This window comes from Poecilia latipinna, unplaced genomic scaffold, assembly GCF_001443285.1.
Source record: "Poecilia latipinna isolate Pla-1442-1.1 unplaced genomic scaffold, P_latipinna-1.0 Scaffold26, whole genome shotgun sequence".
NCBI lineage: Eukaryota > Metazoa > Chordata > Actinopteri > Cyprinodontiformes > Poeciliidae > Poecilia > Poecilia latipinna.
Genome location: NW_015112642.1, coordinates 444342 through 457286, shown reverse-complemented (window position 1 = coordinate 457286; position 12945 = coordinate 444342). Strand labels below are relative to the sequence as shown.

At 35.6% G+C, this 12945-nt stretch overlaps 1 protein-coding gene across 7 annotated transcripts in view; it reads right to left on the bottom strand.

The window, feature by feature from the left end:
* The window catches only part of myo3a (myosin IIIA), a 73956-nt gene that overhangs the window by 26146 nt on the left and 34865 nt on the right, over nucleotides 1–12945 (bottom strand). For 5 of the 7 annotated variants that reach the window (XM_015038377.1, XM_015038395.1, XM_015038413.1 and 2 more), the window contains exons 7-15: nucleotides 10677–10822; nucleotides 8213–8278; nucleotides 7967–8122; nucleotides 6765–6806; nucleotides 6184–6280; nucleotides 4832–4948; nucleotides 4058–4162; nucleotides 2376–2459; nucleotides 1216–1418 (exon numbers count right to left, since the gene is read on the bottom strand). In XM_015038377.1, the coding sequence (XP_014893863.1) occupies nucleotides 1216–1418; nucleotides 2376–2459; nucleotides 4058–4162; nucleotides 4832–4948; nucleotides 6184–6280; nucleotides 6765–6806; nucleotides 7967–8122; nucleotides 8213–8278; nucleotides 10677–10822 (1016 nt within the window). The remainder of the gene's footprint in view (nucleotides 1–1215; nucleotides 1419–2375; nucleotides 2460–4057; nucleotides 4163–4831; nucleotides 4949–6183; nucleotides 6281–6764; nucleotides 6807–7966; nucleotides 8123–8212; nucleotides 8279–10676; nucleotides 10823–12945) is intronic. The other 2 variants (XM_015038404.1, XM_015038428.1) reach the window with 1 other exon arrangement.

Genomic DNA, 12945 nt, shown 5'->3' with positions numbered 1-12945 from the left:
TTCTGCTTTTCAAAGAGGTATGGCTATATAATTGTGGATCTGTTTGCAGCCATTTTCACGTGAGTGAATAAACAATGAGTTGGGGGCGTGGCCAGCAGCAGCTTATATGGATTTAAAGTCACAAGACACCCTAAAGAAGCTCATTATGAAAGAAGCTCAAAATAATTTATGTCTAAATTATGTTAAAATTATTCCAAATTAATTAATTGAGATTTTTTTTTGCCTTACTCTTCTCTTTATTCAAATATTTTTTAACTTATTTACCAGCAAAAACAAAACAGCACAGCAGACATTAGTGTAAAAGAGAAAATAGGACACATTAAATCAATCTGAGTTAATAAGTGCCAAACACCGTTAAGCTGGACATGATGATGCTGTGCTGATGGCAAAACAGTATATGGTTTAAATTATTTACTTTTATTTTTTTCTCCTAAATAAATCTAGCTTCAATTAGTCAATTTGGTTGTCAATTTAATTAGTTTTTCTTCAATCTGAACTAACTTAGATCAACTCTGATAAAACAAAGCAAATTAAAAAAACAATTGTAATTCTTGTAGAGATCAGAGCTGCATTTCAAACACGACTTGTGCCTGAAAATAACAAAATTTGACTCATAAAACAAAGATTTCACTGATTACAAGTTAAGAAGTGGAGATTAACTTTGTTTTTTTTTAAACTGATGTTGATCAAAGGCGTCCATTGGACACAAAAAGCAATAAATTCCCGACTTTTTGATCTTTCTTGCATCATAAACTGTGTTTTAAAGAATCTGCAGCCTAACATGGATCCCATCTTGTTCGGTTTCTCTCCAATAATAAGCTCCAGAAGAAGAAGCGGCACACTTTGTTTCCTGCCAAATCAGCCCACTCTGACTCCTGTGTCTGTCTTCTAATGAAATACTTGAGTCTGTCTTTGAAGTTCAGCTGGCTAGAAAACAATCTTTGATCAAACAAGAAATGGGCCTTCCTCTGCACTTGACCCCAGACACCTGATAAGAGGAAAAGACGGAGCGGCTGGAGTGCAGGCCGCAGGGAAATGTCACCGGCTTCAAATGGGTGAGTAAAGGTGAAAGGAAAGAAAGAGACAGTCCATTACACACTGAACCCGACCGCTGAGTGGAAACAAAACCTTTGTGATGCTGTTTTCTCATTGGGTGATTTAAATTTGTATGAATGTCAGTGCGGATGTATTTCAGGAAGACAAGAAGGTACATACATCGCCTGGTGGATGACCCTGGATTTCTCCAGCAGGTACTCGGATATCTGCGCTCCGATCACCGTTCCGCCGCTGGTGAACTTCATCTCCAAGTATTTCCCGAAGCGGCTGGAGTTGTCGTTGATGACGGTGCAGGCGTTTCCGAAAGCCTCCACCAGACTGTTGACCAGCAGGATTTTCTCCTGGAGTGTCCGGTTGTTGGCCTGAACGAAACATTATTCCAGGTCAGAATGAAGGAAAACGACAGAAAACGACAAAACAAGTTGCTTGGCACAAAAAGAATGGAAGATAGAGACAAAAGTTTGTAAATAAAAAAATTCATCATAATAAACTCAAACTGCCAGAATTAATCATTTTGGAAATTACACACAAAATCTTACCAAGTTTTTTTTTTTTTGTCTAGTTTCTCGTGCAAATATCTCTTTTGGTGCAAAACTTCCCAAAATGTAACGCCACAAATCAGCAGGCACTGCCCTGTTTCCTAGCAACCCCAATGAAGACCAACCCGTTACCTAGCAATTCCAGTGGAACTCTGCCCCGTCACCTAGCAACGGGGAGCTCAAAGTAGAATGCAAGAACACAAAATTTTTACAAAGTATTTTTAGTCTAATTTTCAGTGCAAATATCTTTGAACGAAGACAAAACTAACTTACAAAAAACTTTTCAATATAAGAGCTTGCTTTAAGTCAATAATTCCTTAATATTGATTTAAAAAAAGAACTGGTTCCACGAGCATAAAAAAAATATCTTCTTATAAATTAAAAAATCTGCTATCAAAACCACTTTCTCATCAATATTAAGGAATTATTGACCTAAAACAAGACCATATATTTTGCCGTAAAGTTTTGGGTAAGTTAGTTTTGTCTTATTTTAAATGTACTAGAAACATGGTAAGATTTTCTGTTTTTGCAGTGCAAATGGTGAAAAACTATTTATAAAGCACTTAAATAGAAAGAATAAATCAAACAGTGGTTATCAAAGGAAATTCACTTACAACTATTATTACGCTATCAAAGCAGTAATATGGAATCCATTAAGATCAATGGATCACATTTGTTGAAGTAATAATTTATCAATAAATATTCTGTTTTTAATTGTGTGACTTTAAAGAAAACAGAATAGAGAGAATAAAAAATATGATGATTTATTGATTTACTCACTTTCCCGAGAATGGTCAGCTGCTGCACCAGCAGATGCGCGCTTTCCGTCTTCCCTGCTCCACTTTCCCCACTGATCACAATGCACTGCACACAGGAAGTCACAAAATCCAAGACTAAATGACTTAAAATTCAATAATACTACAAATTACTGATTGACTATTCAGCAAAAATCAAATTGGTTAAAGGTGTAGAATCCCAACAATAACATCAGAATTAATAAATTTGCCAAATACTTAGCATGCTAATTAAAATAATTGTAAAGCATGCTAACTAGCATTAGCAAAAAAATAAGTTTGAGTGTATTGAGACAGTCTATAAATTAATTTGAGTGCTTGGTTGATATAATACTTTTTACTTGTTTGTACTTTATACACTTCAATCATGAACTACAATAAAAATGCTATTTCTTTTTCAAGGGTAAAAAGTTTAATGGTATATTAAAGGGCCATTTTAGATTAAAAAAATATTGCAGTAAAGATTATGGTAAACTTCTTCCAAAAAAATTAATCTCATAAATAGAAGTTGAAAGTTTGCCATAAAAAATATGAAAATTTCCAAGTTTTTTGTTTTGTTTTTTCTTTTCTGGAAAATTTCTGAAATTTTTCATTGGAAATTAATCTTTTTTTTTCTGTTTACAGTGGCTCTAATACGCTGTCATAAAAACCAACCATCCAAACCAACCTGGTATCAAAAACTCACTACAGTAGATCTCTGCCTATTCACGGATTTTTCTGTGGAACGTAACTACAAATTATTAACGGAAAAATCAACTACTCTAAAATATTTGACAGAAAATGCAGTCTGGGAAGCTGAAACAGGTAGGAGCAATGCTAGCTAACATGCTATTAGCATGTTAGCTAGCAAAGCAGCCAATCCAGGAGAGGCATTTATTTTCCCTGGTGATGACTGGCTGAACCTCCAAGATGAGAAATAAGGAAGACCGTGGATGTTAGCTTCTGCAGTAGCAACAAAATGGCTTCCACTCTGCGTATTAAGTTATATTTGACTATTAAATTAGGCAGTTTAAAGCGATTTTAAAGGAGGACTGGAGTATTTGCTGATTTCTGTTATGCATTAGAAAGCATTAGAAACTGCAAAGAATGATGTTTTGCTTTTTAGGACCTTTTAGCCTACCTCATCCTGATTTCTTGATTCTACAGGTCAGGCAGCATTGGTATTACTAGTTAAAATAAACCACAAAAAAGCGGCTTAGCACAGAAAAACCACAACTAAACTAAATAAACAACTATATTTTCATGTAATTCCAAGTTGATTGCGTTTTTTTTCCTTGAAAAAGTAAAACCACCACTTTGAAAACTGCTTTTTATATTCACTCAGCTGATATTTGTCTGATAATAAATGCAGTTTGATGAACTGAATCATTTAGCGACAAAAAAAGCAAAATCAGACAAAATCCTGAAGCCTGTTTGTCAGATTAATAAAAGTAATTTTGAAAATAATAACTTTTAACCACGTATAGTCCATATTTCAGTTTTTAATGATCTGATGTAATATTTTAATCTTAAATGTTATTGACTCCAAGTGGAAAATCATCATAATTTACAGAAATAAAGCCTGGAAGACATCCATCTGTTTGTAATTAGTTAAAGATCCTCAAATAAACAGGGTTTGTAATATTTTAATTTATTAAAAGGGTTTTTATGTCCCAAAAAGTAATTTACCTGATCGGTGTTATACGAGACCATTGACTGGTAAGCAATGTCCGCCACCGCAAAGATGTGAGGAGGGTTTGCTGTGCGCTTGGCGCCAATATACATCTTAGTTTGCTACAAAGAAATAAAGTAAAAATATATAAAATTAAACACGATATTCACATGGAGGTGGATGGTAAACATTAAACATGATGAGTAAATCAGGGGTGTCCAAAATTGTTGTCATGTGGGCCAAAAAGTTTATATTTATAAAAATAATAACGAAAAATTAAAGCAAATAAAGTAGCCAGATATTTCTATTTTTTGTAGGAAACAGATGTTATTCATCATAAGCCCAAAACTTAAATAAGATTTTGCACAGTTTTCAATTTTCCTTAGTCTCAGATAAACAAATGTATTCTGAGTTATAAAAACTGGATTTTTAAAAATGTTTGCTATATTTAGCTGGGTGTAATAAATTAAATGTAAAGCTGATTTGGGTGCAATAAAAGTCTCTGGTTCTTCTTATTTAAAAAACAAATTATGTGTTTTGTATTATTTCCTATTGCAAGAAGCTTTATTAGTAACAATTTCACCCTGATTTAAAATAAAAAAATAATAAATTTGTAACATTCTTGATCTGCAGTTGGGGGCCAGAAAAAATTCAGCCCAGGGCCACAAATACCCTAATGGACACCCCTGGCAAACATCACAAGAGGAAAAGTAGAAATTTAAAAAGAGTTTTTAAAAACAAAAAATGCTCAGAAAGAATAAATAAAATGAATGTAATGGCTCTCCACTGACCTGAGGAGAATAAATCTCCATCTTATGGAACGGATTGACAGCGATCAGGATGTCACCAACATACGTGTAAATCTGGTCTCTGGTGTAGCGGATCTGCAGATGCTCTGTGACCGTATTCTGACCCAAAAACACACAAAAACAACAAAAAAATTTAACTTCTTCCTCAGTGTTCATCTGGGTGTCAGCATGAAATATTTCCCATAATCCCCAGCAAGTGGAAGCTGCTGCTGTGTCAGCATTTTATTTTCATAAAGTGGTGATCAATACTGATGTCGAAACACTTCCAGGTTCATCTGCAACAGCTGAGCTTCTGAGTTTGATGGATGGAGGAAAATATCCGCTGGCAACCGAGGCTGATTGCATCATTTGGGACGTCAACGCAGCAACCAGATTTGATGAATTACTCAGCAACAACAACAAAACAAAAAAACAATAATATTGGCATAACTACAAATAGTTTATGTAACATAAATCTGCATTTTACAGTTTCTGAGAGAAAAGTAGTTTCACAGCAGCCTTAGAGGTTTGAGTCGAGTTTGTTTATTCAGGAGAGGAACAGAAATCTCACAAGAACGCAACAGGATTAGGACACTGAAAAAAAATATTCTGACTTTAACGAGCAATTAAAAAAAAGTCTTCAATTCAACATGTTCTTACAGAAAGTTAGTTTTGATTCCTCCCAGATACTTTTCTGTATTAAAGACTCCAGCAGAAGCAGAACCTTAGCCTGGGATTAAATGCATACTTCTGAGATCAAAGATGAGATTATATCTTTAATCTCATTATAATAATCTATGAGATTACAGTCAGAACTTTGTGATTGAAGGCAGAATTATGAGATTAAAGTAAGAATTATGAGATTAAAGTAAGAATTTTGATGTTGAAGTCACAATTCTGAGGTTAAAGAAAAATTAAGATTAACGAAAAATTCTGAGATTAAAACCAGAAATTTGGGATTGAAATCAGAATTATTAGATTACATCCAGAACTCTGAGAATAAAGCAAGAATTTTGAGATTAAACACAAAATGTTGATGTTAAAGTCAAAATTCTGAAATTAAGAACTGAATTTTGAGATTTAACTTTTGAAACTGGAGTCAGAATTGTGAAATTAAAATGAGAATTTTGGGATTAAAGTCAGAATTTTGAGATTAAAGATAAGATTTTGAGATTAAAGTTGGAATTTTGAGATTAAAATGTTAAAATTCTGAGGAAAAAAGTGATTTTTAGAGGCTCTAATTCTGTTAGAGACGACCTACATCAGTCCAATAGATCAGTGACTCTCTCACCTGTTTCATGAAAGTCGTTAAATGTTTTGTGTACAGTTGAATAATCCCATGTTTTGTTTCTCACCTCGTCCAGAACCTCTAGGGTGGCGAGGTCGTCCATCTCGTCTGTGTCGGCTTGCGTCTTCATGTGGCTTCCTTTCTTTGTGTGAATACGTTCATGCCTAGAATAAAATTCACATCAAATAAAATAAATAATTTTACTGGGAATCGTACAAAGATGCCACTTTTTATACATTGTAAATCAATAAAACCATATATGAGCTTCAGAATATTAAAAAAAAAAAAGATTTAAATCAAAATTTGAGAGAAGACTGAAAATAAGGTTTCATTTTGCTTCTCTTCAAATTTATACTCTATTATGTTTCACATAAAACCCCAACAGAATAAAAACTTTTTCAAGGCGCTGCATGTTAAAATGCTGATTATGTAAGAATTTTTATTAATATATTAAAGCTAATCTGTTTTTGCTCTGTCTACAGACTAGAAACTATAGAAAATAGACTCAATTTCTACAATAAAAGAGACTATATAAACAATCTACATCTGAAAATTAACTGATCTGATTAATATAAAAACACAGTCACACCTAATTGAACCATGAAGCTCCTACTGTGGCTTGCAGGAGGCCACAAATACATCCATTACCTGTCATTACTGTCTGTACTTCTGTCTGTCTTTCCATGATGGCTTAAATGAAAGAAACAGGATTAACATTTCATGATCATACAGGAATAAACCGACGTGTTGCATCACCACTGATGCAGCTGCAGGATGGAGGTGATGTTTGTTTGGGGGCGACAGGGCTTGTAAAACATCCAGAAAGGAGGTTAATTTGGATTATGCAGCCTGCAAAAGCTAAGCTGCAGAGCGCCACTTAAAACTGACTGGCATAAAGGGGGAGGTTATTCTTTCTCACAGGGCTTACAGGAAATACAAGGCATTTTAGGGTGGAAATGTGGGATGCAGGGACAGGAACACAAGAAAATACGGAAAAAGATTAGGGCCACTGAAAAAATAAAAAAGAGAATTCTGACTTTTTTCACAAAATCAGAATTGTTTAAATTGTTTATGGAAACCAAATCTTAAAACCTCAAAAGCTTTTTTAAAAGCTCAAAAAGATAAAAACTCCTCCTTTTGAGAACTCAGAAAATTTTTAGAAAAACTCTGATATTTCTGATTTCAAAAAGTCAAATATTCTTGAGAAAAATTTTCACTTTCAGAACTCTGAAATTTCCTTGTTTTTTCTAGAAAAATTCTGAAATTAATTTCAAAATTTGTGAGTTTTTAAGATGTAAATTTACTCCCTTTTTTCTATCATCAATGGGCCTTTGACGCCAGCGTACAAACACCTTACAGTGTTTGGTTATTTATTTGACTTTTGACAAAGATTTACAAAGAATATTGAGGAAAAAGTTAGAATATTTAGAAACAAGTCAAAATTCTGAGTAAAAATTCTGAATTTTGAGGAAAAGAAATCAGAATTCCGAGGGAAAAACCCCCAGAATTTTTAGAAATATGTCAAAATTTTGAGATGAATTAAGTGTTAAAGTAAAAATTCTGAAATTGTAGAAAGAAAGTCAGTATTCTGAGTAAAAATTCTGAATTTAGAGAAGAATTCAGAATTTTAAGGAAAATGTCAGAATTTTGAGATTAAATACAGTGTCCAAGTAAAAATTCACAAATTTGAGAAAGAAAGTCTGAATTCTGAGTAAAAATTCAGAATTTTGAGGAAGAAAATATTTGAATTCTTCAAAAATAAAAAAATGTGAATTTAGTTTTTTAAATGTATTTACCATTTCTTGGTGGCCCTAATCCTTTTCTGTACACTTTCCTTATGGGTACAATACCTTGTTTTTTCAGTCAATCCAATTTGCTGATTGAGGTCAATGAGTTCAATCAGTTGCTTCTGCAGGATTTTCTCCCTGCCGACAGTCTGCTTGATGAACACATGCTGCAGCAGGTCCAACACGTTGGGCCTCAGCTCAAAGTCCTTTATCAGACATCTGCGACGCAGGAGAACAAAGGCAGAGCATCATATTCCCAGTAAACACCTCGGTCCCGACAGAAGCAGAGAGACTTCCAGCCCCACTCACTTGCAGATAAAGTCATTAAAGTCGTCTGACCAGAGCTCGGTTTGGTGGAGTGTAGGCGGAGGGTTTCTGTTGAAGGAAGAAATGGAAAAGATGAGCAGAAAGATAAGATGGGATTAACGCGGGAGGAGAACAAAGGAAGCCAGAGGAATGATGGAGAGAAATCTCAACACTGGAACAATTTGTCACTGAGAACATCAAGGACTGTTTTCTTTTTTTAGGTGGACTGAAGCAAAAGTGTTTGGGTGGCAGAGATAAGGCTAATTTATTATATAAAAACAATTTTTTTTCCAGTGCAGATTTCCATAAAAGCCTCTACTGGAGAAAGAAACCCCGTTAAATAGACAGACTGAGCACTTCTGCTTAAAAAGACTGCACAGCAGTCAAATGACTCGCTATAATTCCTCCTTCTGCTTTAAGTACCTTTTTACAAGAGGGTTTCTAGCAAATGGGGGAGAAGTCAGTGCTGCCTGCTAATGCAGCCGGCTTTACTAACAGCAGCAATAAATTGCTCTAATGAGCGGACATACATCTCCTGTTGTATCCAAATATGGATGGCAGATGCATCCAGCGTTTATCTGGACTGTGTTCAGCGAATGTAGGGACTATTAAAGAGTGTTTTGTTATCCAGAAGACAAACAGAGTGGCTTATAGAAATGACTCCAGATAAGTCTTGCGAAATAAGATAATTATTGATTATTGAAATATCTGAAATACTACCTAAATCTCGGTGTGACCATTTCTGTTTTATCCACAGATTTCACTACATACCGCTGTTTTATATTTTTAAGAAGTTTTGGAAAACGGTGGAGGGACCCTAAACTGCTGCTGCGCCAGTTACTCTACAGGTCGTTGCTAGGTAACCAAAGAGTGAGTGAGTTGCTAGGTGACCAAAGAGTGAGTGAGTTATTTGACTCCAACAATCTTTCGTAGCTGGTTCTGAGAGGTTGAGCAGATAAAGTCTTTCCTCTGCCTACATCTCCCAGAATGCCGTGCTGTTCTGCATGGCTAAAGTAGTGCTGGGCGGAAGATTCTCCAAAACAGTGTTTTCTTCAATGCAGTTTATCATTTCCTCTCATTAATGATCTTTTTAAATGGATGCTGAAGTTTAACGGAAATGTAGTCAGAAAAAAAACAAGATGGATATAAAATAAAACATAAACAAACAATGTTTTGTTGTGGTTTTGTAGAGGAGAAAATAATAGTTAGCACCCATGAAGTCGGCTAGCACATTCAGGTACATGGATGCACCAAAAACTACGATTTTTAAAAACTCTTCTAAAATAATTTTTACAAAAATTTGTTTCAAACTGAACATAAATCTAAAAAAATAAGGGTTGAAAGAGATAATAATTAAGATTTGCAACATGGGTATGAGGAAGCTGACCTCAGTGATCTTATACTTGTGTTATTGAAATAAAATCAGACAGTGGTTCAGTTAAAGCCCGCAGCATCTCTCTTTCTAAGTCTGCCTGCTGAATGAACCAGCAGCTGTGAAAGGAGGGAGGTAAGGAGTGCGAACAATGAGCCTGGAGCTCTGGCTGCAGCAGTCGCACAGATTCAGAGAGGCTCGTGTGACGGCTCCGGTGGAGCACGACCCCCATGGCAAACACTTCTTCACTGGGACCGTGTGTGTGTGTGTGTGTGTGTGGGTGTGTGTGTGTGTGTGTGTGTGTCAGATCAGTGACAGACAGAGCAGATAGAGTGACATTGAGGGTAAATGTTTATGCCAGTCTCACACCAAATTCATTAGTGATAAACAATTAGTTTTCACCTTCAGAATAAATAAAAACGATGAAAACATTTCTCCAATGACTGAATGGAATCAGAGCTCAGAAGATCGATATTTTATCTCATATTATGACACAGTTAACTACCTAGTGAACAACATGGAGGAGCTTCACCTGAAATCTATGGACGCTTACAATCAATGTTTAAACGTCTTTGTAATGGACGTACAGTTTCTTCATGTGAATAAGAAGGTTCTGATGACTGGCAGTTAACGGACACGTAGGCTACATATCAGCTTGAAGATAAAAGCTACATTAGCCAAGCTAACTTTGCTAGCTCAACAATAAGTACTACAGTAAATATCACTGATATGTATCTTAGCATCAAAAGAGGTGGGTAGAGTTCTCAAAAATAGTGATTTGGTGATAGTAGTAATGTACTTATATTCTTTATCAGTTAGTTAAGCACAAGAAGTGAGCTAGTTCTAAGCTTGTAGCGTGCTCACTGTTGTCATAGCAACTCCATAGCAACCGCCTGCCAAGGTCGCTGTCAGTTACAAAGTTTAAGGAAGTGTGACATCACATGAGAACTACGTGTTCCTATTGGCCACACTTTAGAGAGTAATATTTGAATTGGATTTCACTTCTTTCTTTTTTTTATTCAAACTAACATAAATTTTTGACTTTTTTTTACTTTTCAATCAGCTTGCTGGTAATATTTATTTATGGAGGCTCACCTGGGTATTTTAAAAAGGGCTCTCATCGGGTGGAGGTCAGACAGAGGGGGGTCTCCATCTCCCAGCTCTATAGCTGTGATGCCCAGAGACCAGACATCACAGCGAGCGTCGTAGGTCGAGTCCAGCTGCTGTTCGCAGGCTATCACCTGTAGAGCAAGAGCAAGGGGCAGAACTGTATAAAATAAGTATAAAATAGAGTCTACCTCTTTTATAAAGCCACTGTTGCACTGTTTCTTATCCTGCCACTTATCTTGGTGTATTTAAAGGGGGATTATAATGCAAAATTCACATTTTGTACTTCCATTTGGGTTTTTACTGCTTCTAAAAACAGTCCAAGCACTTGACAATTTTGGCAAGTTTTTTGGCAATAACTTCATGTTTTTTGGTGTCTGGAAAATGAACCGTTTCAAAAACCTACGGATTGTTACGTCACAATCACCAGGCAGTGCACTGTTACTTAACAACACCAGCGAAGCCCAGTCTGTTACCTAGCAACCCAACGTGCCTGTAAAATTCACACTACTGCCCCTTTAAGAAAGGCATGTGGCTGTTTCTTTTAGACAATGCCCAAATATTATACAAGGTGCTACAGTTTCACTGTTACGGCATTTCTCATTAAAAAAAGAACATGTTTAGACTTTGATTATATTTAAATAAAAATAAAAAATTCACAGGAGGTAGAAAGATCTGCTGCAAAACGACATTTAAACATCTCCATAAAAAGATAACAATATAACATGAAACTCTGGATTTTTGGACATAGTGTATAAAATAGGATGACTTAAACTTTTGTACAGTTCTGTGTCTTGCAGTGAAATATATTTTCATCAAACATCAGGGGTCATAAACAAAAAAAGACTGATGCTGCTCAAAAGCAACTACTTAACATCATGTTCTCAGCGAAGTGAACACACACAGAGCCACACACTCCTCCAGTCAATCATATTTGGCCTGGGGGTAACATGGTACCCAATCAAAAACATGAATCATCCGAGTGGGAGGCATGCGGACACACACACACACACACACACACACACCTACACACACACACACACACTGCTATTATTGCAAAATGCCTGACATCAATACAATTTGTGTTCTCTGTTCTCATCGGGTTTAAACCTATGTACACAGATGACATGAGCAAAGAAATCATCGCTATCTTACCAGGGAGACTCACAAGTACTAATTTATCAAATTTCCTCCCAGAATTTGTAAAAAAAACCAACAACAAAGTCAATTTCCAAGATCATCAACTAGCAAAGAGAAACATTAGGTTTTAAATGTAAAAAAAAGTAAAAAAAATCTGACCAAATATATGAAACTTACCCTGAAACTAAATCAGTAAAACCTTCTTCAGACCTGAATAAGTCAGTAAAGTATTGTTTGATGTCAGACGGAGCAACAAGCAAGGCTCTTTCTCAGGATTTTGTCTGTAAACATGCAAAGTGAATTAAAATCCTTGGATCCAGTCTTGTTGCGTCACACCACTTGTGGTCCAATGCCTGGTTTGCACTGCATGCAAACCGTATGTAAAATGTCCTTTTGATTTGAGAGTTTCAGGCAACAGTATCCAAACAGACAAAGGTTTAAATACGTTAGTTACAAAATGTGGCTGGGAAGTTTAATTCTACCCAGCAGAGGTTGCAAATTTCTCTTTCATTGTAGTTTTGGGGTTAATTGTGGTTACGGTTGGTTATTTGTCATGTCTATCTTTGTGGTTTAGAGGTGTTGTGAATTCAGTCCAACAAAATTTAAATAAAAGATTTACTTAAAGGTGGATCTTCTGTTTCTGAAGCCCTAGACTCTTTGTATCTTTCGGAAATGTGGGCACAGAGAACACCAGTAATTATATTCAAAAATATTATCAAAAGAGGAATAACAGATAAAGTAACCTAAATGAATTCTATAAATCAATGATTTTAAGTGAGATTTGAAGCTAATTTCCTTCTTGCTTCCTGTGAAAAGTGAATAGTACTTTGAGCGTCTAATTTTTAACAATATCCAGGTGAATAAATGAATAATGCACAGCTTAAATTCTCTCACTCGCCTAATGTTTCATCACCCTGTTTACTACTACTCGTAGAAATTGTGGAGTTCTCATTACTTTAGACCACATGTCTCAAACTCAAGGCCTGCGGGCCACACGTGGCCTGCCATGTCATTTTATGTGCCCCCACCCCCCAGCATTTTATAGGCCGATGATGATTGACTTAAAATAGGTTTTGAGCACGAATTGACTACAAACTACATCTCCCACAATGCATTC